The sequence below is a fragment of the Monodelphis domestica genome, chromosome 3 (assembly GCF_027887165.1).
Source record: "Monodelphis domestica isolate mMonDom1 chromosome 3, mMonDom1.pri, whole genome shotgun sequence".
Classification (NCBI taxonomy): domain Eukaryota; kingdom Metazoa; phylum Chordata; class Mammalia; order Didelphimorphia; family Didelphidae; genus Monodelphis; species Monodelphis domestica.
In genome coordinates, this window is record NC_077229.1 from 30,629,595 (window position 1) to 30,656,129 (window position 26,535).

General features: G+C 44.8%; 4 protein-coding genes across 5 annotated transcripts; 2 read left to right on the top strand and 2 right to left on the bottom strand.

Annotated features, from left to right (window-relative positions):
- The first annotated feature begins 1,914 nt into the window (after positions 1–1,914).
- SRSF9 (serine and arginine rich splicing factor 9) lies at positions 1,915–11,934 on the top strand. Its single transcript, XM_003340792.4, has 5 exons — positions 1,915–1,973; positions 2,385–2,681; positions 8,757–8,908; positions 10,084–10,256; positions 11,129–11,934. Exons 2-5 carry the CDS (start codon positions 2,419–2,421, stop codon positions 11,270–11,272), a joined length of 732 nt encoding a protein of 243 aa, XP_003340840.3. The 5' UTR covers positions 1,915–1,973; positions 2,385–2,418; the 3' UTR covers positions 11,273–11,934.
- GATC (glutamyl-tRNA amidotransferase subunit C) lies at positions 11,577–14,084 on the bottom strand. 2 transcript variants are annotated; one of them, XM_007489981.3, is made up of 4 exons: positions 13,759–14,084; positions 13,329–13,432; positions 12,737–12,814; positions 11,577–12,327 (listed from the first exon to the last, which is right to left on the bottom strand). In XM_007489981.3, the coding sequence occupies exons 1-4, from the start codon at positions 14,082–14,084 to the stop codon at positions 12,275–12,277; spliced, it is 561 nt and encodes a 186-aa protein (XP_007490043.1). In that variant the 3' UTR covers positions 11,577–12,274. The 2 variants fall into 2 exon arrangements, with proteins under 2 accessions (XP_007490043.1, XP_056677618.1); XM_056821640.1 differs by lacking the exon at positions 12,737–12,814.
- Positions 14,085–14,206: 122 nt separating this feature from the next.
- Positions 14,207–16,358, top strand: TRIAP1 (TP53 regulated inhibitor of apoptosis 1). The gene is made up of 2 exons (XM_001365297.4): positions 14,207–14,353; positions 15,316–16,358. The coding sequence occupies exons 1-2, from the start codon at positions 14,207–14,209 to the stop codon at positions 15,397–15,399; spliced, it is 231 nt and encodes a 76-aa protein (XP_001365334.1). The 3' UTR covers positions 15,400–16,358.
- Positions 16,359–18,531: 2,173 nt separating this feature from the next.
- LOC100026117 (cytochrome c oxidase subunit 6A1, mitochondrial) lies at positions 18,532–21,918 on the bottom strand. Its single transcript, XM_001376804.4, has 3 exons — positions 21,552–21,918; positions 21,263–21,402; positions 18,532–18,811 (listed from the first exon to the last, which is right to left on the bottom strand). Exons 1-3 carry the CDS (start codon positions 21,655–21,657, stop codon positions 18,728–18,730), a joined length of 330 nt encoding a protein of 109 aa, XP_001376841.1. The 5' UTR covers positions 21,658–21,918; the 3' UTR covers positions 18,532–18,727.
- Between the last annotated feature and the right edge of the window lie 4,617 nt (positions 21,919–26,535).

Sequence of the window (26,535 nt, forward strand, 5' to 3'; positions counted from 1 at the left end):
TGTCCACAGTGCCTCCTGAAGGGAACCACTGGCAGTGCGGATGGTTAGGATTCCCAGGAAGAGGACAAGATTTCTGCCAGGCCAGAACCAAGTGTGACCTTCCTAACAAGCTATAGCCAAAGCACCAGGCTTCGTCCTGCCCTTCCCAGACCCAGGTTCACAGCATTCTTCTGTCATTTCTCTGCCCAGTGAAATCTTTCTCTTCCTTCAAGGTGCAGCTCAGTGATGATTTCCTCCAGGAAGTCCTGGTTTACTCCCATCTTCCCCCAGTGGGACGGCACAGTGGTCTCCCTCTTCCGATATTTCTAGGGCATTTTATCCAGCTCCTTCCTCTGCCTCCATCCGATTTTGCCTTGTGTTCCTCTTATCTGTACAGGATTTTCTTTTAGATTGTAAGCTCCATGAGGTCAGGGACTTGCCTTTCCTTTCTACATCTCAAACAAGTATTGCTAAATATAACACTTGGAAGAACACTGATTTTTGTGGTCAGAAAAACAGGATTTAAAGTTGATCTTAAGGTCAGTCCTGGGTCCTAAAGCTGCCACTTCTGCAGTCTGACCATACAGATCATTATTAAACTCAGGAATCTCAGTTTCTAGGTCTGCAAAAGAAAGACTTCAAACTGAATCCAATTCCACAGGTCTTTATTAAGTAGTAACTATGAGCAAAGCATTAAGGTCAGCCGTGGGAATATAGATGAAAACTTTAGAGGAAAACAAAGATCAGAGTTTAGAGCTGGAAGGGACCTTACAGACCCTCTTCCTCATACTAGACCTCCAGTCTCTGAGTCTCTGCACAAGTCATGCCCCAGGGACACCTGGGTCTCTGCATCCCTGGCTTGGTACAACCAGCCCCTTCTGCAGGAGACCTTTCCCAGACAGTGTGGCTGCAGGTACCTTCCCTTCTATGGTTCCTGGGTCCAAGTTCCTTCTTTTGCAAGTGAGAAAACTGAGTTTATCCAGGCAGCAAGCAAACAACAGAGTCCAGGCCTCAGATAGAATTCCAAATCCATTCCTGTTAACTATTGCCACATTGCCCACCTCTAAGAGGCCATTTGGGGTGCAGTGGCTAGCTGTAGAATGGGTTTCTTTTATAACTTTCTATTTTACTCTGTATTGTAATCTTGAATTTTATTTCTGCATCAAAAATCTCATTCTGACAAAGATCACAGTGACACAGTTCTGATTACAGCACCTCCCTCCTAGGAGCTTCTGGAGGGGAGAATCAAATGAGATTACACACATTTAGTGCTTAGCACAGTATCTGGTATAGAATAGGTGTTTAATAAAAGCTTATTCCCTTCCTCTCCTCTATGGTTCCTGAATGGTGGAGCAAAAAGGATGGAGTCTGAGGTCCCTGGTTCAAATTTTGCATTTATCTCTCCAGCTCCTGAGGAACAGACAGAAGCATGAAGCAGCCTCAAAAAAAAAATCTGTTGTTTTTTTTTTCAACTAGAAGACTCAGAAGGGCAGAATTTAGCAGCTGTACCTACTTCTTCAGACTGCAGGTGGAACATTGTTCTAACATAGCCAGGCAGTGACTCTGCCCTCCTCTGGTACACCCACAACTACTCTGGGTACCAGTAGCTAATTAACCCGCCTCAGGGCTTCACTTTCTCTCAGCCTGGGGAGCCCAGTCCCCAAATTCCTAAAACAAAAGTTATAAGTCCTCGGTGGGACCCTGAAAGCAAAAGCAACAGTGTAAAGAGCCCTAGACTGAAGCCTTGAGGTTCCGAGTCTAACCACCAGATTTTCAACAGTTCCCTGCACATGGAGAGATCGATTAATACGTGGTGGTAGTAAAGTAACAGCGGGGAAGGTCAGCTCAGCTCAGCAAATCCGGAGAACTTTTTTTAAAATGGCTTTTTTTTTTTTCAATTAAAAGTATTTTCTCTCCCTCCCACCTCCTTGATTAAAAAAAAAAAAACAATCCGGGTAACTAGCCGGCCGGCCAGCTGCGGAGACGTTTCCAAGGTTTGCTTTGTCTTTCTTTTTCATTTACTGGTGGGCGAGAGGAAAAATACATTTTTGTCAATTGGGGGGAGGAAACTTAATTTAAAATATGCATCGTTAAGAAAAGCAAATTTTGACTCGGGTCTGGACCATCAGTGATCTTCATGCCCTGAAGAAAACTAAGTCCGTAACTACCCACAAGACCTAGAGCCTTAGGCACTCGCGCACTCCATCAGAATCCACGCGGGGTCGGACCCCATAGCCCCCGAAGCTCCTACGCAGCAACATGCAGGGAAGAGTAGGAGGGTGCCATAATGGGAGGGGGGAAATGGGGAATGGCGGCAGGGCTACTGCGCAAGCTCAGTGGAGCGGCGCTGGGGGGTGGGTGAAGAGCCCAGCCTGAGACTTCCCCTTTAAGATACTCTCTTTTAGGGCCTCCGACTCACTTCCGCTCCCGGTTCCCACAATGCGCCGCGGCAGAGAGCGGCCTGGGCTGCGGGAAGCGGCTGAGGGGATGTCGGGGATGATGTCGGGGATGTCTGGCTGGGCAGATGAAGATGACCGGGGCCACGACAACGACGGGAGGATCTACGTGGGGAATCTCCCGGCGGACGTGAGGGAGAAAGATCTGGAGGACCTGTTCTACAAGTACGGCCGCATCCGGGACATCGAGCTCAAGAACCGCCGGGGCCTGGCGCCCTTCGCCTTCGTACGCTTCGAGGACCCCAGGTGAGGCCTCGGTTCCCCCAGGGCCTGGCCCCGTCCCCATCCACATTCCTGCCCCGATCTGCTTCTTCTTCCCTCCCCCCCTCGCGCCCACCCTCTCCTCCAGGCCTGCAGCGGCGCCCCCTCCCCCCTTCTGCGGCCCCCTCAGCCCTGGGAACCTCCGTCCCCGCCCCCTCCCTGCTCCGCGCGCCCCCGCCGCCTCCTCCGGGCCGAGCGCTCTCCCCTCTCTCCTCGTTGGTCCGCGCGCCGCCGCCTCTTTAGGGCAGCGCGCTATCTCCTTTCCCCACTCTGGTCTGCACACTGCCGCCCCCTCCTCGGGGCTTCGTACTCTCCCCCTCCTCTCTGCGCGCGCTCCCCCCTCCCTGACTTGCTCCGCGCGCGCTCTTCCCAGCTCTGCGCGCCGCCGCCTTGGGGCCGCGCTCCCCCCTCTTCTCTCCCCTCCTTGATCTGCTCACCGCAGCCTCCCGGGGGCCTCGCGCGCTCTCTCCTCGATGCCCTTTCGCTACTGGCCCTGGCGGGGTGAGGGGCCTCCTTCCCCTTGGCTCTGCCTACCGGTCGGTGGCGCCTTGAACTCTTGGGGGCTTGACTTTGGGGCCCCAGCGCCTCCCGAGCCCGAACCCCGGTGGTCCCTTGTGAAATCTCGGGTCCTTCTTGGAGGGGAGTCCTATCATCCCCCGTGGAAGCGCCTTCCTCCAGGACGCCGAGGACCCAAGAAGGGCTTTGTACGTGCCAGCGGACACTTGTGTTACGTAGTTGTTTCTTAAAAGCTTAAATTAAATTTGACAAGATAGTAACCAAACTGCCCCGCTTGTGTCCCCTCTGAACTTTTGGTTTTCTTCTGTGTTGTTTGTTTCATTGCTGCTCCTTTTTGTGATGTCCCCTCGCGGGAACTTGTCCCGGTCCCTGCAGAAACCCCTCTTGTCCGTGAACAGAAGCGTCCAGCCCCAGCCCCGCCGATGGGGCCGGAGACACTTCCTACCATTTTGAAATCTCCCCGACCCTGGACCTTCTGGACCTTCCCCTGAGGGGAAGGAGGGGGCTGCTCCCTTATCTCGAAACTGACCCTCCCTGGAATTCTGAGCACTTCCTTACCCTCCGGAGTCTGAGGAAAGCCTCTGAGTGTTTGTGGTCTCGGGACTACACCTGGAATCCAGCCCAAACCCTTTCTGGAGCTTTCCTGAAGTTAGGTACTCAGCACTCTGTGGCGCTCCCCCCCCCCCCCCAACTACCCCCTTAGATTGGAAAGAGACTTCAGAGGTCATCTAGACCACCCACCTCATTTTACTGATGAGGACACTGAAGTCCAGAGAAGTCAAGGGAACTTCTTTGAATCCTTGGAGGCCCTTAACCTCCAAGGAAAGGAACTATTTTCAGTAACTAAGGGGGAGAGGCACTTTTCCTCACTCATTTGGCCATCCCCATAGCTCTGGGAGGTAGGGGAGTAGCATGTGGAAAAATCCTAGAAAGTGGGAGAGTTACAGGGGTCTAGTGACTAGACTGATTACACCTAGACCACATCCTGACTCTCCTGGGGCCCCTAAGTGTTGTATTCGAGGAACTCTCAGGGCAGTAGGGTCCTTGGACTTCCCAAGAAAGCACTCAGCCTCCAGACGGCTACCACCCCAAGATAACTTCCCCTGGAGGGGTCTTGAGGCTGTCCCCAAAAAGGTATTAAGTAGTAGAGGTTTGGTTCTGCTCTGCAGAGACCTCAAAACAACCTTTCATCCCTTTCAAGAGCTGCTCCTAGGGGGGGGGGGGTATCTCTGAACTACTCCTGGAGCAAAGCAACCTTTTGGCTCCTGTACCCCCACCCAGAGATATTTTCAGTGATATGGGTGTGGCAGGCTACTCCTTGATCTTCACTTCTAATTCAGAAGAGAGGAGGTTTAGAAGTGGGTTGGAGCTTAGTGTTGTCTTGAATCTCTTCCAAACCCATGGCCCAGTGGGATCCTGAGCCTTTGCTTCTTTCTTCCAAAAGGAAAACATCATTTCCCAGGGTTCTCCTCCCCATCCTCCTTGCCTCTTCCTGCTAGACCTTGTGGTAAAAAAACAAAACAAAACTCCTGTGGAGAGAGATTCCTAAAGCCTAGTTTACTGTTTGGGTTTTGCAGAAGAGAAGACCTCAAGGAGTTCTCTAGGGTACCTCATGCTAGTTTGTCTGTTCCATTACTTGTGCTCATAGAAAATGAAAAGGGTTGGTGAAATGAAGAACTTCTTCAATTATTAGGCTAGAAAAGATCTTTAGGTCACTTTGTGTTCTGCAAGTTGGAGGTGATTAATTCAGCCAAGTGTGTGCTATTAGAATTTTAGTAGTTCTTCATTTGGAGCCCCATAAACTTGATTTTTTTTTTTTAGTATTCCAATAATTTTTGTCAATATAATTCATTCCCTTTACATTTTCAAATTTTATGTCTTTAACATTATTCCAAGAAGGGACCCATAGATGTCACCAGAAAGGGTCCAGAACACACAAAAATGTTAAGAATCCTTGCATTAGCTTAAGATTCCCCAAAGGAACATCCTTGGAGTCTGTAGGGAATATTGGAGGAAACCTAATGACTTTGAAAATAGCTTTTTACAAATGATCTGAGAAGCACACATGTTGCTAGTAGCTCCATTTTGTGTAATTTGAATAGCTTCCTTGTTCTCCAGTACAATGTAAAACAGCCCAAGTTACTGATTGGATAACTCCTGGATGTTGAGCAGCAGACTATTTGGAGCTCTAGAAATGATCCAAATGTGATGGCCTGGGAGAGGAGAGAAAGACCTTTCTATCCTGTAACCCCCATCTTGAGGAAGCTGAACACATGATTACAGAAGAATTTATTACTGACCTCAATTCTAATGCTGCAAATACTTGGCCAAAATGAAGACTAAAGAAGAATGCCTTAGTCCTGCCTGGCCCCCCCCCCCCCCTTTGTTATTTACATTTTATGGTAGTAATCCTCCTGACTCTTTTTGTGTGGGGATGGCATATCAATCCGCTGTGCCAAACTATATGCCTGGCATTGTCCAGCTTGGTATGTTTGTGACACCATTAATAGTCGAGTGTACTTGCATGTTAATCAGGGGCTGCTACCTAGAGAATAGGGTTGTTTCTTAAAGATGTGGAATCCAGAGACAGTATCTTGCTTCTGCTTCAAGGCTAAACTTATAGCATCTTTTGAGTCTTTTTCATATATTTTTGAATTTTTAGTACTTCTTTGGGGGAGAGGGGAAGTTTTGAATTCACAGTTTTATTGTTTGATCCAATTGAGGACTCTTAACTTTGTTAAACCATTTATGTTTAAGGAAGTGGTGTTCAGCTGTGTTCTTGAATAACTGGTTCTCTGGACCCCACAAAAGGGTTTTGAGAAACTTTCAAGACATTGAAATCTTGTCTTCTTGAGCATAGGGTCTCTGTTCTTTTAGTTTTCCCTTTATAGTCTTGAATCTAATGAGATAATGTAAAATACAAAATTGCTGAGTCTAGTTATTAAGGCAATAGCAAGAGGGAGAAACTATCAACCAGGTTATGTAGAGTTTTCTAATCCTTTTTTAAAATTTTAATCTCTTTCCAGATTAGGTTGGTAATTTTACAGTTTTTAAAGTTTGAGCTAGATGGTGCTAGTTGATTATTCAGAAAGTCATCTTTTCACACATTCAGACCCCTCTATTATAGAAATTGAGTTTGTGGTAACTTTAAAAACTCTGAAACATGGATGTTACCAAGGGATCAAATTTTTAGAACTGCAGGAACCCCAGAGGTATCTAATTCAACTTCATTATTTTACAGATGAAGAAATTGATGACCAGGGGGAGGTAAAGTGACATCCTAAAAGTCACACAGTTAGAAAATGGCAGAGATGGGATTTGGACCCAGTTTCTTTAGAGTTGGAAGAGATCTCAGAGGTCATCTAGGCAACCCTGCTCATTTTACAGATGAGGAAACTGAGGTCCACAGAAGTCAAGGGAATTTCTTTGACATCCTTGGAGGCTCTTAACCGGAAAGGAAGTGAGTGTGTGTGTGCGCGCGCGTGTGCGGTTTTCCTCACCCCGTTTGGCCAGCTTGTAGCTCAAGAAGGTAGAGGAGTAGCATGTGGAAGAAGCTTTGAGTGGAGTCCCAAATCTAGGACTCTCCCCACTTAATCATACAGCATTTAGTAAGCACCTGCCTAATGTGTCTAGTGTTGTGCTAGATTCTGGAGGAAAAAAAAATACAAAGAATGACACAATCCTTCCCATGAGGAGTTTATATTCTAGAGAAGACATAAAAGTATATGCAAAATAAATGTAAAGAAAATAGGGATAGCAACTGGACCTATGGTTTCTTTAGTAGAGAGAACTTAGGTAAGAAAACTCCTTTACCTGCAAATGACTGTCTTAGAAAGTTGCCCAGAGCACCAAGGGCTCAGGTCACAAGCTGTATCGAGGTAGTTTAGACGGGAGAACACTAGCAGTAGGGGATCAGGAAAGATTTTGTGTAGAAGATGGAGTTTGAGCTGTGCCCCCAAAGGAAGGGAGGGAATGAGGGAATCTGTGAGGCAGAGATAAGGAGAGAGAATGTGTTTGTTTAAAGGCACAGAGTTCATGCTGAGTGCCTGAGTATCTGCATCTGAGTTTGAGTGGTAGTCGTATAGAATGAGATTTGAATGAAGGGCTGGTTAAGTCAAACAATGAAATACAGATCCTAATCTAGAGGCAATAGGGAGCAACTAAAGTTGATTAAATAGTTGGAGGGATGTGGTCAGATCTGCACTTAAGGAAAATCATTTTGATAGTACTTTGGAGGAAGAGACTTGAGACTGGGAGATTAAGTAGGAAGCTATTGCAACAATCTAGTTGAGAGATGGTGAAGGCATGAGCTAAGGTAGTCAGATGGGAGAGATTGTGTAGGTAGGAACAGAAACATATAGCATCTAATTGGATATGTAGACTAAAAAGAGTGAGGAGTCAAATGTAATGCTGAAGTTACAGCCCTAGTAGGCTGATGGTGCTTTCAATGGAAATAGCAAAGTTTGGAAGAGCCTCAGATTTAGGAGGAAAGATGATGGTTTCAGTTTTGAACATGTTAAATAGTCTGGGATATCCACTTGGAAATGATTGGTAAGGTTAGAGTTAGGATTTTACTACTTAAGTCGTAGCATTATCTTTGATAACTGAAACTCAGTAATTATATCTATCTATCTGAGAATTATTTGTGTAGAGATGATAATTACAGCCAAGAGAACTGATGAAATTACTCAGTGTGGAGGGAGAGGGGGCCCCTGTAAGACAACTTGGGGAACATTTACAGTTTGAGTGCAATGATATAGATGATAAACTAGAAAGGAGATGAGGACTAGACAAAGACAGATAGGAGAACCAGGAGAAATTAGTGCCACAGAAGCAGAGAGGAGAGAGTAGGGGAAAAGTGGCTGATAGTGTAAAATGCAGATCAAGAAGGACAGGCTTTGAGAAGAGACCATAAGATTTGACAGCTGAGAAGCAATTGATAAACTTAAGAAATACTGGTAACTTTGGAGAGCCTAATTTCAGTTAAATAGTGTCAGTAGAAGCCAAATTGCAAAGGTGAGTGGTGGAGTGGAGGCAGTGATACCTTTTTTCCTCAGTTTGGTTGAGTAGTAGAGGGATGAGGCAATAATAGCTTGAGTGATTGGTAGGGTCTAGTGGTAGTTTTTAATCATGGAAGAGATTTGGGCATGTTTGAAAGCAGAAAGGAAGAAACCAGTAACTGTTGTAGATGATGGTTTGAGAAAAGGGACAATTTTAGGGTGCAGTTTCCTGGAGAAAACAAGTGGATAAGATCAAAGGGTTGGCCTTGTTGAGGAAGAAGGGCCATCTGTCAAAAATAGGGGAAAAGAAGAGGGAGTGAGGAGTAGATGCAGAGGAGTTCTGAGATGAAGAGGGAATGAACATCCCATTGCCTCAGAAAAGTAAGAAGTACAGCCTCCTGGGCCTTAAAACCAAAGCATTAGTTAATCAAGACTGGACATCTTCCATCTTCATACCTGGACACCACCCCCCATCTACTTACATCTCTCGGAAAGGACAAAATCTGCTGCCCAAATGGCAATAACTACTAGCTCTCGTTTGCAGGGATGCAGAAGATGCTATTTATGGAAGGAATGGTTATGATTATGGCCAGTGCCGGCTTCGTGTGGAGTTACCCAGGAATCCTGGGGGTGGAGGGCCCCGTGGGAGGACTGGACCACCATCAAGAAGATCTGAATTTCGAGTTCTTGTCTCAGGTATGTTACTCTCAGCACTTAAGGCTATCTAGACTGGTGGTACGCTTAACTTTGGATAGTGCCGATCCAGTGCACAACCTGCCAGGTATGCATGTTACGAAGATGAAATGATGCTTTTGTTACAGGACAAAGGCAATGTCCTTTTTCTCATAAAAGAGTTTTCTAGCAGTTGAAAAGATTCTTGGATGATCCTCTCTTCTCTGGAATTCATACTGGTATAAAGTTAGATAGAAAGGAACCAAAACAGCCATGTTTGAACAGACAACTTGCTCTCTAGCCTTGGATCCTGGAAGAAGGTGGTTATGCTGGGATTATTAAGTTGGAGTCTCCTGGACCGTTTTTCCAAGTCTTAAAAGTGATATACCAAACACAGCATGTGCCCTGGTATCTGTCCTGACAGATAACCAGTTCTAATGCCAAAGGTCTGTGCATCAATCAGTGCTCTGCAGAAGAATGACAGTAAGAACCTATCCTGGATCTTCTTTGTGTCTCCAGGTATGACTTTCCTGTGACCCTGGACCTAACTAAAATGCATACAAGAGCCTGGTTCCTTTCAAGAAAGGAATTAAACTGAATCACGTGAAACCCCAGGGTGGGATGTGGTTGCAGTCTAGTCATAGCATTCAGGTCTCACCTGGTCCTTAAGAGAATGAGTGTATCAGTCACCCAAACCATCCTAGAACAATTTACCACCAACCACAACTAAGTTTTTTCATTGGCTGGAGTCTAAATTCCTGCCCTAATGCTTTGGGGAGCAGTGTCTGTGACCTACTCTGAGGGATAGGTGAGATTGATAACAAGTCTCTCAAATCAGGGAAATCAAACAAAGGCCACAGGACTATTTTTGAAGGACCTGGAAACAACAGAGAACAAATTATCTGAATTCTCAGGACTGCACAGGACTGGCTTCTTGCTCTAACTACAGGCACAGATTAGTCCTCTCTCTTGAAGACTGGCATAGGACCAGCTCTCTGGAATGGCATACAGTCCATGCCTTGTGGCCAGTGTCTCTGGATACCCGTTAGAACTTTATTAAAGTTTTAGGACTTTGGGCTTGTCAGGCCTGGAGTGGTGACTGAGCCTGTCACTGGACTAGATGTGGGGGAGGAGCCCTGGCCCATCTGGAATGTTGAGACCTTTCACACGCTATCTTGTTTTGTGTTCTCCATGCCCAGGCCTTCCTCCCTCAGGCAGCTGGCAGGATTTGAAGGATCACATGCGAGAAGCTGGGGGTGTGTGTTATGCAGATGTGCAGAAAGATGGCATGGGGGTGGTTGAGTTCCTCCGCAAGGAAGACATGGAATACGCCCTGCGGAGACTGGACGACTCCAAATTCCGTTCTCATGAGGTGGGTTCCCACCTTTTGTGGAAGATCTGTAATCCCATGGCACTTGGGCCTGCAGCTGTCCTCTCTGCAGATAGCTTGTTACATAATCTCCAAATAACAGTAAGGAACCTAACCTCCTTAAGTGGACAAACCAACATTGACCGTGCCCAGGTCCTACAGAGGCCCTTTATAATATCAAAAACCTGGATAGAATCGGCAAGTAGCTTACCATGAGTGAACTACCTCTTCCCCAGCTGCCAGCCCTTTCTGGTAAGGGACAGCATGGTGACTATTTTTTCCTAGAGTTTTTGTGTATTAGAATTCTAGTAGCTGAACTTCAGCTTTCACAAATCTAGTGACTTTTTTTGCAAAATGTTCCAGGCCTCTTGCATATAGAAATTATCCTGACATGGCTACTGTCACTTTATGGGCCCAGTAATTTGTAAGTGCATTTCCAGTCTGTAAGGAATGACTTAAGACCACAAGCTGGTGGCTCCCCTGATACCTTGGGGGCCTAAAGGAGAGACCTCTAGAACCTTTCTTCCTAGTGTCCTTAAAATGTCCTATTTTCCCAATTATCATTTTTTTTTCCTTCTTAAAAGTGGTTTACTTCACCTGGCAACTGATAAACTATCTGGGGCTAGGATGATTCAACTGTCATTTCCCAAATCACCTTACACGTCAAGAGCAAGGTGGCCTCAGCTGTAAATGAACTTGGAATCATGAAGTCTTCGGCTTAAGTTTAGGATAAGACGTGGGATACTCCGAGATCTTCCACCTAACAGCCCTTTTTTATCTACTGGGAATTGGCTGGATATGAATTCTTATACTTCCTTCCCCCATTCCCCTTCTTCATCCCTCACTTTTTTTCCTTCCTTTTGTTTGAATTTCAGGGTGAAACTTCCTATATCAGAGTTTATCCAGAAAGAAGCACCAGCTATGGCTACTCCCGGTCCCGGTCAGGGTCAAGGGGCCGTGATTCTCCATACCAAAGCAGGGGCTCCCCATACTACACTTCTCCCTATGCTCCATACTGAAACAGTTTGATTTTTTTTCCTTTTTTTTTTAGTGTGAACTGAGTTGCTATCTGCTCGGGATCTACATTCCAAAATGACTTAGTGTCTTAGGAATTTTTTTTAATAACTTTTTTTTTAAAGGAAAAACTACATACAGTTTCTACCAGGGCCATATTGGCAGTGAAATATTTTCAACTGCTATAACTGTGGTTTTGGTTTAGAAGTAAGTTGCATATTTCCCCCTTCCTCCCCAATTATGGAGAAAAATCAGTGCCGTGTCATGGTGGGTTGCTCTGCACAGCCACTATATATAGGAATCAGTCTGTTCTGTTTAGAAATATATTTCTAAAGTTTAATAATTTTCAAGTTGTGGTTATTTTAATTATGCAAGAACTCCCTTTTTTCTGTATCATGCATATAGAGGAAGAAGAGAAGTTTTGTGGACAAAGCTTCTAAGTGGCCAGAAGTGGCTTGAGGGGAACGCTATAAAGAAAAAGAAGTTGAATTGATGGTTTGGTCTTAGATAAACCTTATGGTCTCCTTTTCAGTCTCAGTTTTTCTCTGGAGGTTTTGGCAGTAGAGGAAATCTTTGATAAAAGAAGAGACTTGGAGAAAATAGGAATAAGTTTAAATTCCATCTAGGCCTCTGATCAGGAAGGAATAAATTCTTGGTCAAAAATGCACTTTGGTTAGACATTCATTCTTTCAACTATGTAAAGAAACAGGAACAAAGGTGTTTTTAGTTAACTAAAGAACATGTCCAGCAGGTATGAGTATTTGATCCATTTCTTAGGAAGCTTTCTTCCAAGTCCACAGTTCCCTTCCTCAAATTCCTTCACAGAGAGCAGGAACTCACTTAAGCAGTTCTCCATTCTCAACTCACTCCCCACCTTCATGAGATCGTGGGGGAGAGCAGAAAAGAGTAAGGGCCCATCTATGTTGACATGGTTCATGGAAACATTTTCAGCTTTAGTCTTTCCCAAGTGTTATCCACTTTAGAGTACTCTTCCCCAGAGCAGGTGTTCAACTTGGTGTGACTGGGTCTTGTTCACTTAGTTTTGGTAGAGAGATGTTACCTGTTTAAAACCAAAAAAGAAGTGTATTACAGCTAAGCTTGCAGCCTTTTCCTATTTTGCTTCCGAGACAAGTTGGTGGCCCATGAAAAATAAGTGCAGCCATTACCCTGCTTTCCCAGCTAGGAATACCTGAATTTCTACCAGACTTACATATTTGTTAGGAAATTCACACAAGAGGGAAAGCAGTACTCATCATCCTGAAATTACCTAACATCATCCTAAGTCAAAGGGATTCACAAACTCATTGGCAATAGAAGCAACCACACCAAAGAAATTACACTTTCGAGATACTGAAAATATGCACTTCTAAGCAGTAGGGGATAGAGCAAATGAAAGCTACTTGGCTTAGTTTGTTTTTTGTGAATTAAGAAATTGTCAGTAAATGAATCCATATAGCTGTTTGACACACCCCAAGAGAAATTGAACCCATCTACAGAAAAACCAACTTCTTCTGCATGTCTCAAGAGTATTCCCCGCATTCCAGCACCTGTTTGGGTAAGATAGTTCACAGAATCAGAGGCGGCCCCCCCTAAGGATCTTCAACAAATTGGGATTCCCTGATCCACAAGGAAGCCCTTTCAGTAGGTGGGAAATGTGGATAAGGGGAGGTTAGCACAGTTGTCCTCAGGCTTCCAGGACTAAGCTAAACTAGGCCCAGACTAGTCCAAAGGCTCCACCCATTCATGGAAAAGGAACAAAGCATTCGTTCTCAGATGGATGCAGAATAAATATGGTGTGAAGTTCAGATAGTTCAAACTGTAAAACTGCAATTTGGAGTGGCCTGTTAACAGGTTGTGGGGCTGAGAGGAGATGGTTCAAATGAGCTGGAGCCCTTAGACTGAAAATGCTTCCAATGCATTTAGCAGCCCTCAAGATCTCTGCCTTGGAACACAAGGGTTGTCTATACCCTCCCTCCTTAGATTCAGACTTGAGAAACCCTTTTAACTCATCATCCTCCACCCCTGCAACAAGACTGCACAACAGCCCAAAGTAGCAGCTACCTGGGGGGGCCACAAAATAGTCCTCCACTGTCTGCTGAGAATTCTGGAGCAGGTCTTCCACACAGTTGCCTTCCACCACGTTGTCTGTTCTTAGATAGAGGCACCTACAACAGATCAAAAGCAGCCAGTCGGGAAGGCGAAGACCCCTACTTTCACATGGGAACAAGTAACAGCTGGCAGCCCAAGATTCTGCCTCTGGGGGCCTGCTCCTACCTCCTCCTCCCCTCCCAGAAGATGGGGGATGGGCCTAACCACTTTTTTTCGGGAGAGAGGGTCAATTAAAATGGTGGGGGGGAATTCCAGGACACATTTGACCGGCTCGCTCTTTGGGTCCCCCAGGGAGGGCACGAATCCCACAGCCAAGTATTTACATCATTTGGAGGGAAACGTTACTAGGGCAGCTTCTGAGTCGGGGGCGGTCTGCGCCTACCGGTCCTCCAGCACCGATTCCATGGGTGCCACGCCGTCCGTATCGACGGCGCGGAGCTGGCCCGCGAACTCTACGGCCTTGTGTAGACGCTCTACACCTTCCTGATTTCGGAAATCCACCAGGGCCAGGCGCTCCAAATGCTCAATCAGTTCGGCGCTCACTCTGCAGCCTGGCCTGGAGGCGGGGGGCGGGGTCGGGAGTTCGCCGCTTTGGCCCTTTACCGACTCGCTCTTCGCAAACCGGCAAGCCCGTACTTTTGCCTTCCATGACCGCGTTACCGGGGTCAGCCCTGTCCTCAGCACCGACTGGAGCGGCCGACACCACATCTTTGTTCTGTAGACCTCCGAGACACCGTCGTTTCTCCGCAAGCGTAAAGCGAGCGCGCCGTGCGTGACGTCAGTGTCGCGATGCGCCGTGTCGTAGCCCCTTCCGCTGTGGGGCCGTCGCCATGAACAGCGTGGGAGAGGCCTGCACGGACATGAAGCGCGAGTACGACCAGTGTTTCAACCGCTGGTTCGCCGAGAAGTTCCTCAAGGGTGAAGGTTCCGGAGACCCCTGTACTGACCTCTTCAAGCGCTATCAGCAGTGCGTGCAGGTGAGCGCCCCCACCCCCACCCCCCCGCTTCCCCTGGGCCTCCCTTCCGGCTCTGCCGGGCCCTACGTGACCTTGAGCCCGGCGGCTCCCCTCCCCCGGTCACGGCAAGGGTTCTCCTGGACCCCTTTGAAAGGGCTTCATCCTGCGCTTCAGAACGGACCAGGACCCAGACCCCGGGCTCAGCTTTAGTCTTAGGGGACGAGGCAGCCGCCGAAAAGAAACAATCCTTATTCCTTGGTTCGCTCCCCTCTGTCCATCCCGGTTTTCTTGACTTTCCCTTTTCTGGGCCCCATTTGTTCTTCTCTACTCCCCCAGTCGTGTTTGTGCACGGGTCTCCTTTTCTTTGTCACTGTTTTAAGTCCTCTAACCACTGGCATCCTAGTTTGCCTTGGGGGCCACAGGTCTTACTCTGCGCCATTACCTCGCACACCTACTGTGTGCAGAGTACTGACTCGGGCCTTGGAAAAGATGCACCGCCTGACCCTAATACACAAAAGCGCACCAGGCGCGTTAGAAAGTTGACAGAAAGGAGGGGTATGAGAGAGCTCTTGAGTGAGGACGACGGTGTAACCACCAGAGAATCAGGGAAGGTTTGTTGCCTTCCTCGGGGTGTTGGAGTGCCATATCTTATTTCAACTTCTCAATGCTGGCACACAGAAAGTATTTAATAAATACTTGTCATGTTGAATTTGAATTTTGATCAGGTTGGAGCTGTAAAGAATCACAGGATATTAGAGATGAAAAGAACATAGAAGCAGTCCAGGCCAATTTGTTCATTTCCTGAGAAGTCCAGTGAGGGGCATTGACTTTTGACGAGGCTAAAAATGAGTAATAATGGAACAATTAGTCTGATTCCTAGCCCCATTATATTAGTGCTCTAGAGACTTGTGGCACTCTTATCTCTTAACTTTTTTGATATACTTGGATAGATGTTAATTAAAATGTTATTTCTCAATCCACAGAAAGCGATAAAGGAGAAGGAGATTCCTATAGAAGGACTGGAGTTCATGGGCCATAGCAAAGAAAAATCTGAAAGTTCTTCTTGACATTGACACTAGCCTTCAGTATGACCTTTTCAACTACAGAAATCAAGACATCTGAAAGACTGTTGCATCTGAAGATGCATTGATTTTATATGCTTTTTAGAGGAAGGTTCCCATAAGTTTCTTTATTTGCAGAAGGGTCGTGGAGACCATTATTTGCTTTCAGGGGTTGGATAATATCTAGCTGGTGTGGCATCTTACATTATCAAATATGGTATAAAAGAACATTTTTTCAGATGACCAGAATGTTACTTACTTGGTCTGCTGTGATCAACTTATAAAGCGGTTTGCATATAAATACCAATACAGGAGTCAGGATGACTAGGCTGTCCTGAATGCTTAATCCATGCTGCTAAATATTAGATAAAGTTTTTTATCTTCTTTTCCTGGAAGCACACCTTTGATGCCCTGGGAGCAACACCAGGATTTAAATGGCAACCATTTTGTTTGGATAAAGACTGAATAATGGTTAATGGTATGGGGCTAGCCCAAAAGGGGATTCACCTTTAAACTCTGCTTTTACAAAGAGGATTCAGATTGAATAAGGAACACGAAGTTCTTAAAGGCTTCTAAGAAGCCTTTTGGAGCTCCCAGAGTTTGTTACTAAGTGCACAAATTAAGGTGACTTCTAGTTTTCTCTAAATCCTTCGTCAATTAAGCTACGAAGGTACTAAAATAAGCAAAAGTCTGATTTTCTTGATTGTCAGGCTGCTTTGTGAATGGTAATTGTGACTGAAACAAATTGCCCTGATGGAAAAGGCAACTCTCACAGGTTGAGCTGTAGACCAGCCTGAGTGTGTTGGGGGAAAGAGGGCTGTTTACTGGCCTCTTGATTGCAGTAATACTTGCATGTTGTTAATTGGGATAAGGAGGTTGGTTTGCTTTATTTGCCTTATTTGTCCATCATGTTCTATAACATCCAAAATCACAGATGGAATAAATAACTGCTTTTTGGTTTATAAGTTTACTTTTTCCTTCAACCCCCTGTACTTTCTGTGGACTCATTCCTCTCCAACATGCCTGTGACACTGGGTATTCTTTTTCTTTCACATGTCTAATTGATATTAACTGAGCCAGGAGGGATTAGAGTCCAGACCTTCTTATTTTCATGCTTCATCAGTAGGAATAATGAATCTGCTTTGGGGAGACTAAATTTGTATTGTGGCTACTCAAGATAGACACCTCAGAGGAGTCCATTATTCTGTGATATAACAGCACATGAATTAAAAATTGTATCACTTTTATATGCTAGGATTCTTACCAGCAAACTGTATCTTGAGCCTTAAAATATTTTTGATGCATGATCATTTATTTAAAACCATTACCTTCCATCTTAGAACCAGTAGAAGAGCCTTAAGGGTTAAGCGTTGGGTTTAAGTGACTTGCCCAGGGTCACACAGATAGGTGTGTTCGAACCCTGGATCTTATCTCTAGGTTACATTTCACTGAGCCACCTAACTGTCCCCATATCTATAGCTATTTAGACAGACTATGTCATAGTTGAATTTATTTTATGTTCATGGGTTTAATGAGATTAAGGATTTTAAAAAAATGAGATCATAAAATTTAATGGTTCCTGAAAATCAAGGTATTTCTTGAGCATCAAGAATTGAATTTTTCTTTTTGGTGAACTAATTAGCATCTAGATACTTCACAATTATTGAGTGGTGTTTCAGTGAGGTGATTATCATAGCCTCTATACCTCTCAGGCCTCCTCCTGCCTCCATCTACAGCAGTAATATAATGTGCGTAATCTAGCTAACATGGGCTTTTTACCTTATCAGTGTAAAGTAGTAATAGCTGGTACTGATTTGTAACTTGTCACATCTGTTTCATATCACAAAATTCACTTTGAAAGCAAAAAACTCATCCATAAGAGGAGGTAATAAATTATAGTAGGCACTATGTGCTAACTACTTTTTACCATTATCCCCATTTATGGATAGGAAACAGGAATAAAATGTTCATGACTTTCCCAAGGTCACACAGCAAGTGTCTGAAGCCAGATTTAAACAAAGGGCTTCCTGGCTCCATGCTGATTCAGGAGCTCCTTCATAAAGTAATTATTTAACCTATTTATGTAAGGTACTTGTTAGGTGGTATTCTTCTACAAGTCCCATCTTCAGGACTGTCCTTAATGACTAATCAAGTGAACTTTTTAAAGGAAAAGTAGGGGCTGGAGGTGGCCCTGAGTTTTAAAATGGAAAGTGGTTTATCAGGTAGCAAGAGTAGATTAGGATGTGTTCTCAATAGGCCATCTTTATGGGAGATATGTTCAAAAACAGCTTTATGGGGCAGCTAGATAGGATAGTGGGCCAGGCCTAGAGTTGGGAGAACTTATCTGGCCTCAGATACTTCCTAGCTGTGGAGTCCTGGGCAAGTCATTTAACTCCCATCAATTAGCCAGTATCTTCTGCTTGGAATGTATACTTTATCCATTCTAAGACAGAAGATGAGGATTAGAAAATAATTCAGCTTTGAGGACACTACAACCTTCAGTGTATTCCCTTTTAAGCAGTAAAGGGGCTAGGATGATTCTTGACATTACCCTGAACACCCCCCCTTCCCCCCATGACTCCTGCCTTTTCTAATGCAATGATGAATAAAACCTAACCTGGAAACATTGCTATCTGTATAAAGCCATCTGGCTTGAAATCACAGCCACAGCCTTCATGTCCTCCAGCCATTGGGGCATGGCTGTAGTGTTATCCTAAGGGTGATCTGACACCAAATTTACCCCCTTCAACCAAATTTATAAAAAATTTTTTTTTTCTCAGATACTTTCCCTTGAGGCTGCTATAGGACAGGGAGACAGTTTCTCAGAAGGTAGCATATTTCATCTGTAAGGCTAATTAGGCCCTCCTGCTAACCATTTCTAGGGAGGTGGAAGTACCAGGAGCTAACAGTGTTCATTGACTCTACCTTATGCTATTGGTCTTTCTTGCATCAATCAGGTAGAAAGATGGTATACGGGAGATGAGTGTTCATTAGTGACATCCGTGTCATGAACTCTACCTCATATCTGGTCATTTCATGTCCTACTGGTGATAAACCAGGCCGCCAGAGGGTCAGAAAACTTCATTGGTGCCCATGGAAACTAGTACGTGAGAGATGATTCAACAATTCACCATAGTCTAAAGTCAGAATTATTTATTTACGCCATCCCAATCACAAGCAAAATGATAAAAGATAAGCACATTTGTCACTGTGAGGAGCAAGATAATGAACTTAAGGTCCCAAAGAATTTTCTGATCCACATACAGGGAGAATGAATGATGGTCCAATAGCTGCTGTGGTCCCCAGCGCCTGATTAGTCTGGTCCAAGTTTTCTTTACTCATCCTCGTAACCGGTTGGCAGAGGATTGAGGTGATGGTTATGGAATAGAGTATGGTTCCCATCTCCCCATGGGAAGGGCTGTGAAGAGAAATACCAAAAATAGCAAATGATTCCAGTAACGACTGCACAAGAGCAGCATCCTTTAGTCTTTCAGCCCCTCGTCAGCTCTTGATATTGTGCCATCTGACTGTTACTTCACAGGCTCAATTAGAGGACGTCTTTTACACACACCCACACCCCAAAAGGGTATGAAGCTAGGATCTAGATTCTACTTAGAAAACACTACTGTAAAGTCTGTCATCTTCAAAGACTAATAACCATGTTATGTAGCAAGTCTGCAAAGTGCTTGCCGCGCTGGTCATCTCCATCTTAGGAAAAGGGGATTGATGAAGACACACATAAAGTGACTTACTCAGGATCACACAGCTAGTGCCCGCACATGCCTTTCTGACTAGGCCCTGCTTGTTCTGGGCCACCTAGCTACCCATGCAGTGATGGAGATCAGAAGTGTCAAACACAGATGGGGTTAAAGTATACTGGGAAATTGTTTAACAAAACAAATATACAATAAGATATAGATATGGTTCATAGGTGGTTTTCTAAGGCATTATGCAGCTGGCAGGGATCCTTATTATGATTTAATGGCCTTTTCCATTTGATTTTGATATCCTGGCTATCAAGATGACATGGGGGAGGGGAGAGACCCTTTTACTATAGTCAAAAATTACATTAGTTGCTCAATCAACTCTACTTTCAAGTAGAATAACTACAGAAGTCAGCATCCTCTTAGTTACCACCATCCTGATGGACAGGTCTAACACCTTTCAAGTCCCACAAACAATTCTGATGTCATGCAAGTTTAATCAAAAGAACCCACTGTCCCCAAACCCTTTTTCACATCCTGGTTTCTGCATTAAGTTGGTAAATAACTAGGGAAGGGAAAGTCTAAGCCTATTAGAGAGGGGCCCAAAGAGGCCTATCCACTAACTGCTCATTTATACAGAATGTTCCAATTTACACCTGCCCAGTAAGAAAGGCAGTGCAAACTTTGTTTCCCTTTTACCAATAACGAAATTAAGGCCAATAAGTTAAAACACTTTCCTAGGGCGATATCCAAAGTCACAAAAGTGTGGAACAATAGGAAGAGTAGGACTGCCAGGCTAGGTTAGAGGTTCAAGTTCCTCCACCCTGCCTTGAATTACCTGTGAAAATGTGGGTCAATTATTCAATGCAATTCAATTCCATAAGCATTCATGGTGGGTCCACAATTTACAAGGCTCTGCACCAGGGACATTAGGTAACAATCTATACTGGAGAAGTTAAAACTTCTAAAGGGCAACAGGGCACAGACACAAATATCCCACCAAACAAGTAGCTTTGCTCATAATATTCTACCAGAACAATATTTGGAACCAGTTATTTTTGTTCTACCAGAACAAAATTGTTCTGGTAGAACAAGAATAACTGGTTCCAAATATTACTTTCAAATAATTGTGAGACCCTGAGCAAGTCATTACCTTCTTCAAGCCTCTATAAAATGGTGATAACAGCAGCTACCTCACAGGGTGTTTAAGAGAATCAAATGAGCAGACTTTCAAAACACCAAAACACATACACACTCTCTTTTTTCTCTGAGCAACCCTGCCTTAAAAGATACAACATTCTTTGGCCAAATTTCACAATTCACAAAAATCACCATGATACAGGGAAGTGTGGTGGAAATACAGGAAGACTTCAAAGAACCAGTGACATCAAAACACCTATTCTCTTTAAGTGGCTCCAGGCCTGGAGTCAGGGAGACCCGAGTTCAAATCCAGCTTCCTACTTCTGTGACCCCGAGCCTCAGTTTACTTCTGTAAAATAGGGGTAACAACTATTTTTCAGAGTTAGGGAGGTAATAACTGTGAAGCACTAGGCACTGTATATCAATGTTAACATTACTTTTTAATAGTTATCAGTATCTAATGGATTCAACATCTATTGAATTTTACTCTTCGGCCAAGAAGGTCCGTTTGGGAGGGTGGGGGAGAGAAGAGTCTCCTGAGACATTTATTTTACATTCCTTTTATTTACAGAGCTGTGCGTCAGAGCCTTTTGCATCTTAGGATGTTTCCATCGTGGAGGGGAAAAAGGCTGTTTCATACCAGGCTTAAAAGCAATATACTTAAATTGTTATTACACGTAATTGGGAGAATAAAAAATTCGCCGAAGGAATGGAAGTCCAGTGATTTCTAAGTTCCCTTTCCTCCTTAAACGGTAGTATCAAGATTTGGGGTTTGCCGGGCTTCAGGTCTGATCTAGCAGAATCCTAAGAAACACCACTGGAAGTGCTTGGGGATTGAGAAGGATATGCTCCCCTACCCTCCCGGAGCTGCCCATCTGAGAGGGAGACAGCTTGCAAACACATATGCACAAAGAGGTCACGCACTGGATTGACTGGAGATGCTTCCCTGGGAGAAGGGAAGAGCACGGAGCGTTAGCGGAGACTTTGGGAAGCCTGTACGCGCTGCTCCGGGCCCCAGAGCTCACCTTGGTCCGGATGCGGAGGTGGGGGTAGGGGACGAAGGATGGCCGCTCGTGGTGCTCCTTCGACTTCAGGTAGGCGTTCAACATGCTGACCGCCACCCCGGGCAGCGCCACGAAAAAGGTGAGCGTCTTCCACAAGCGGCCTGCGGGGAATAGAACCGGGTGACAGCGGACCGGAGGCTGGATTCGACTCCTTCCTCCCTCCTGGCCAGGCCCAGGCCCTGACAAGGTCACCCGGTCACGCCCGGCCCATCCCGGCCTTCCCACCCTCCTCTGGGCTTCCGCTGCTCACCTGAACCGTGATCGCTGTGGGAGACGGTAGTGGCCAGCATCCGCCCCGGCGGGGCTCGAACCCGTCCCAGCTGCGCCAGCAGCCGTCCGCCCGCCGTTACAGCCATCTTCCAACAATAGCCGCCGGAACCGGAAGAGGGAGTGGTGTTCAAGGAGCGGGACTCCGGCGTCCAAGCGGCTTCCAATTGGACAGTTCATTGTTTACGTCTTTTCCCTCCGAGATGGAGAGAATCCCGCAGTGGTTCTGAGCACGCGCAGAACTGGCACAAAGCGGCATCTTGTCCTCTACTTTCAGACGCCGCAGTGGTGAAGGACGCGTGCGTCGTTCGCCTCTCGTTCACCTGTCGGTGAACGGGAGACATGCGCAGTGCCCCGGGAGCGACGCACGCACCCTTTTTACCTAACGGCGCCATGTTGAGGCGCATGCGCACCTATCCAACCTTGTCTGGATTTGGCTTCGCCAATTTCGCCTTTGTTGCGGATTCCTCCTCTTGAGTTATAGAGCCTCCAAAGATTGCATTTGCGCTCTGGAAATGCAAGAATCTGGGCAATCCACGTATGGGTTCTTTCTCCCTATGACACAATATGCACTGGGGTCTTTTTCCGAAAGGGCAGAGGGTTCTCTAGTGCTGGTACTTAGACAGCTTCACCTTGTCTGTCCATCCTTCTGTCAGTCGACAAGCATTTATTTTTTTATTTTTTAGAATTTATTCTAAAAAAATCCTTACCTTCTATCTTAGAATCAATGCTGTGTATTGGTTCTAAGGTAGAAGAGTGGTAAGGGCTAGGCAGTGGGGGTTAAGTGACTTGCCCAGGGTCACACAGCTGCCCCCCCCCCCCCAGACAGTGCCCCATACCATCTACCCCTTGCCTCAGACAGGGGAGGGAAGAAGCATTCCCATTGGGCCTCTGGGCAAAGGGGCCTGTGATGAGAGGCTTCTGTGGGTAGGGGGAGGAGAGTGGCCCCAGAGCTCCCCTTCCTTCCAGCTTTGTGTGGTGCAGTGCACTCTGCTCTCTTCAAACCTAGTTCCTCTTCAACCCCTCCACAGGAATCACCTTCGCTAGAGACTCAACAAACTGCGGTCCATGCCCCACCCTCACAGGATGTGAGCCCCCTGCCTAGCACCTTACCCCAGACAGGGGAGGGAGGAAGCACTCCCATTGAGCTGCTGGGCAGAGGAGCAAGTGAAGTGAGGAATGTTCTCATGAGCAGGGGAAGAGGAGAGGGGAGTGGCCTGAGGGCTCTGCTCCCCTCCAGCTCTGCCCTGTGAGTAGCACACCTTTCCCCCTATGCTGGAGTCCCTCTGCCTTTCTAATAACTAAACTCTGTTGGTGACGTGTGCCTACAAAGAGCACTCTGAGTGCCATCTTTGGCACATGTGCCAAAGGTCTGTCATCACTGTTATAAGTTCTAAAGTCTCCCTTTCCTCCCCTCCTTCTTTCTGGGAATAGTAACAATTGGATCTGGTTATACATGTATTATTGTGCAAAACATATTTCCATGAAACCTTAAAACAAAACCCTAAATAAGCTAAAATGAAAAAACTTATGCTTCCATCTGCATTCTAATTCCAACAGTTCTTTCTCTGAAGGTGGAGAGCATTTTTTGTCATAAGTCCCTCAGAATTATCCTGAATCATTGTATTATAGAGAGTAGCCAAGTCTTTCACACAGTTGATCATCATGCCTACAATATTGCTGTTTCTGTGTACAGTGTTCTCCCAGTTCTGCTCCCTTCATTCTGCATCAGATTGTATAGGTCTTTCCAGCTCTTTCTGAAATCATCCTGTTCATTTCTTAAAGAACAGTGGTATTCTATCACCATCATATACCACAAATTGTTCAGCTGGTCCCCAAATGATGGGTATCCCCTTAGTTTTCAATTCTTTGCCACCACAAAAGAGCTGCTGGAAATAATTTTGCCCAAGTAGGACTTTCCCTCTTGCATTTATTAGTGTATAATTGGAATCTGCTCCTTAGGACTCTAAATCCCAGCATCCCACTTTCATTCTCACCTTTTGTCCTTATGTTTTGGAGATAAAGTTTGTGTGTGACTCTGCCCCTCTCTATTTTCCCACGGACCTGACTGGGCAAACTTTTCTTTACTCAGGCTTTTACTTTTGTCCTTTTATTTCTTCTACTTCAAGTGATCATTAATAAATCTTATAACATATAATACTTAAAGTTATTGGATTATTAATTTAAATCTTACATTAGGCATCTGCTTTATGCCAGGCACTGTGCAGGGCTGAGGATACAAAGACAGCTCAAGACAGCCTCTGCCCTCAGGGAGCAGCCAAACTCAAGAGGATTTGGTCAGCCAATTAAGAGAATATTTATTCACTTTACAAATCAACCATCACTGATCAGGAAGGGACTTGAGAGAGCATCTGAGCCAACCCCTTCATTTTCACAGAGAGAAACAGGCACAGAGAGATTAATGAACTTTGCCTAAGATTGCACAGCTTGGGAAGTGGGGAAGTGATACAGGCAGGATTCTCGCCCATCTCTGTGGGGTGCAGTGGAAAGAGTGCTTGATTTTTACTACCTTTATTTAAGCAAGTCATCCTTTTTCTTTTTTAAAAACATTATCTTCTGTCTTAGAATTGATATTGGTTCCAAAGCAAGGCAATTGGGGTTAAGTAAAAGGTAAGTTGTATTTAACCCCTCTGTGCCTTGGTTTCATCATCTGTAAAATGAGACAGTTGGACTAGTACCCTCTTCAATAAGGTATAGAGATCACATTTGGGGTTGGGGAAAAAGTCTCTTTCAGCTCTCAATTTGTGATCTGATCCCCCAGAATCATCTTGAGGTTAGGGACAGAAGAAATCACAGGGTTTTTAAACAGAAGACCTGACTTCAAATCCCAGCACTGCTATTTTATTACCTGTGTAACCTTGGACAATTCAGCATCCCTCCTTCTCTCTCCCTCAATCCTTTTCTCTCTGGCAAAGATACTAGAGTGATTTGTCATTTCCTTCTCCAGTGAATTGAGGCAAAGGTTGAGTGACTTGTTCAGAGTCATACAAATAGTGAGACTACATTTGAACTCAGAACTTCCTCATTCAAAGCCCGGTGCTTTTTTCTTTTTCTTTTTTTTTAAACATTATTTTATTTGGTCATTTTCATACATTGTTCATTGGAAACAGATCATTTTCTTTTCCTCCCCACCCCCACCCCACCCCTTCCCTAGCCAACTCGTGATTCGTCTGGGTATCACATGTGTCCTTGCTCTGAACCCATTTCCCTGTTGTTGGTATTTGCATTAGGGTGCTCATTTAGCATCTCTCTTCGATCATGTCCCCTCAACCTCTGTAGACAAGCAGTTGCTTTTCCTTCGAGGGAGGGTTTTTACTCCCTCAGTTTGTCCTCTGCTTGAGGATAGTTTTTTTTTTCTTCTTTCTCGTAGATCGCTGCAGGTTGTTCAGGGACATTGTAAAGCCATTACTGGAGAAGTCCATTATGTTCTCTTGTACCACAATGTGTCAGTCTCTGTGTACAATGTTCTCCTGGTTCTGCTCCTCTCGCTCTGCATCACTTCCTGGAGGTTGTTCCAGTCTCCATGGAACTCCTCCACTTTATTATTCCTTTTAGCACAATAGTATTCCATCACCAACATATACCACAATTGCTCAGCCATTCCCCAATTGATGGGCATCCCCTCATTTTCCAGTTTTTGGCCACCACAAAGAGCACAGCTATGAATATTCTTGTACAAGTCTTTTTCCTTATTATCTCTTGGGGGTACAAACCCAGCAGTGCTATGACTGGACCAAAGGACAGTCTTTTATCGCCCTTTGGGCATAGTTCCAAATTGCTGTCCAGAATGGTTGGATCATTTCACAACTCCACCAGCAATGCATTAATGTCCCTACTTTGCCACATCCCCTCCAGCATTCATTACTTTCCTTTGCTGTCATGTTGAACAATCTGCTAGGTGTGAGGTAATACCTCAAAGTTGTTTTGATTTGCATCTCTCTGATTATAAGAGATCTAGAACACTTTTTCATATGCTTATTAATAGTCTTGATTTCTTTAACTGAAAATTGCCTATTCATGTCCCTTGCCCATTTTTCAATTGGAGAATGGCTTGATTTTTTGTACAACTGGTTTAGCTCTTTATAGATTTGAGTAATTAGACCTTTGTCAGAGGTTTTTGTTATGAAGATTGTTTCCCAATTTGTTGCTTTCCTTCTAATTTTAGTTACATTGGTTTTGTTTGTACAAAAACTTTTTAATTTGATGTAGTCAAAATTATTTATTTTGCATTTTGTGACTCTTTCTAAGTCTTGCTTGGTTTAAAAATCTTTCCCTTCCCAAAGTTCTGACATGTATACTATTCTGTGTTTACCTAATTTACTTATAGTTTCCTTCTTTATATTCAAGTCATTCGTCCATTCTGAGTTTATCTTGGTGTAGGGTGTGAGGTGTTGATCAATTCCTAATCTCTCCCACACTGTCTTCCAATTTTCCCAGCAGTTTTTATCAAATAGTGGATTTTTGTCCCAAAAGCTGGGGTCTTTGGGTTTGTCAAAGACTGTCTTACTGAGGTCATTTACCCCAAGTCTATTCCACTGATCCTCCTTTCTGTCTCTTAGCCAGTACCAAATTGTTCTGATGTCCGCTGCTTTGTAATGTAGTTTGAGATCTGGGACTGCAAGGCCACCTTCCTTTGTATTTTTTTTTTTTCATTATTTCCCTGGATATCCTTGATACTTTATTCTTCCAAATGAACTTTGTTATGGTTTTCTCTAATTCAGTAAAATAGCTTTTTGGTAGTTCAATGGGTATGGCACTAAATAGATAGATAAGTTTGGGTAGGATGGTCATTTTTATTATGTTAGCTCGTCCCACCCATGAGCAATCAATGTTTTTCCAATTGTTTAGATCTAGTTTTAATTGTGTGGAGAGTGTTTTGTAGTTGTGTTCATATAGTTCCTGTGTTTGTCTCGACAGATAGATTCCTAAGTATTTTATATTGTCTC

Bases quoted from the DNA above. Each gene is read 5' to 3' on its own strand.
- LOC100026117 (XM_001376804.4), bottom strand. From the start codon at position 21,657: ATGGCTGTAACGGCGGGCGGACGGCTGCTGGCGCAGCTGGGACGGGTT. The intron at 21,403-21,551 runs GTGAGCAGCGGA...TATTCCCCGCAG, and splicing joins CCACAGCGATCACGGTTCAG to GCCGCTTGTGGAAGACGCTC. The intron at 18,812-21,262 runs GTGAGCTCTGGG...TTCTCTTCACAG, and splicing joins ACCTCCGCATCCGGACCAAG to CCCTTCCCATGGGGAGATGG.
- SRSF9 (XM_003340792.4), top strand. From the start codon at position 2,419: ATGCGCCGCGGCAGAGAGCGGCCTGGGCTGCGGGAAGCGGCTGAGGGG. The intron at 8,909-10,083 runs GTATGTTACTCT...CTCCATGCCCAG, and splicing joins ATTTCGAGTTCTTGTCTCAG to GCCTTCCTCCCTCAGGCAGC. The intron at 10,257-11,128 runs GTGGGTTCCCAC...TTTGAATTTCAG, and splicing joins CCAAATTCCGTTCTCATGAG to GGTGAAACTTCCTATATCAG.
- GATC (XM_007489981.3), bottom strand. From the start codon at position 14,084: ATGTGGTGTCGGCCGCTCCAGTCGGTGCTGAGGACAGGGCTGACCCCG. The intron at 12,815-13,328 runs GTAGCTGCTACT...TTACCCAAACAG, and splicing joins CTATTTTGTGGCCCCCCCAG to GTGCTGGAATGCGGGGAATA. The intron at 12,328-12,736 runs GTGTGTCAAACA...GGTTTTAAACAG, and splicing joins TGGGTTCAATTTCTCTTGGG to GTAACATCTCTCTACCAAAA.
- TRIAP1 (XM_001365297.4), top strand. From the start codon at position 14,207: ATGAACAGCGTGGGAGAGGCCTGCACGGACATGAAGCGCGAGTACGAC. The intron at 14,354-15,315 runs GTGAGCGCCCCC...CTCAATCCACAG, and splicing joins GCTATCAGCAGTGCGTGCAG to AAAGCGATAAAGGAGAAGGA.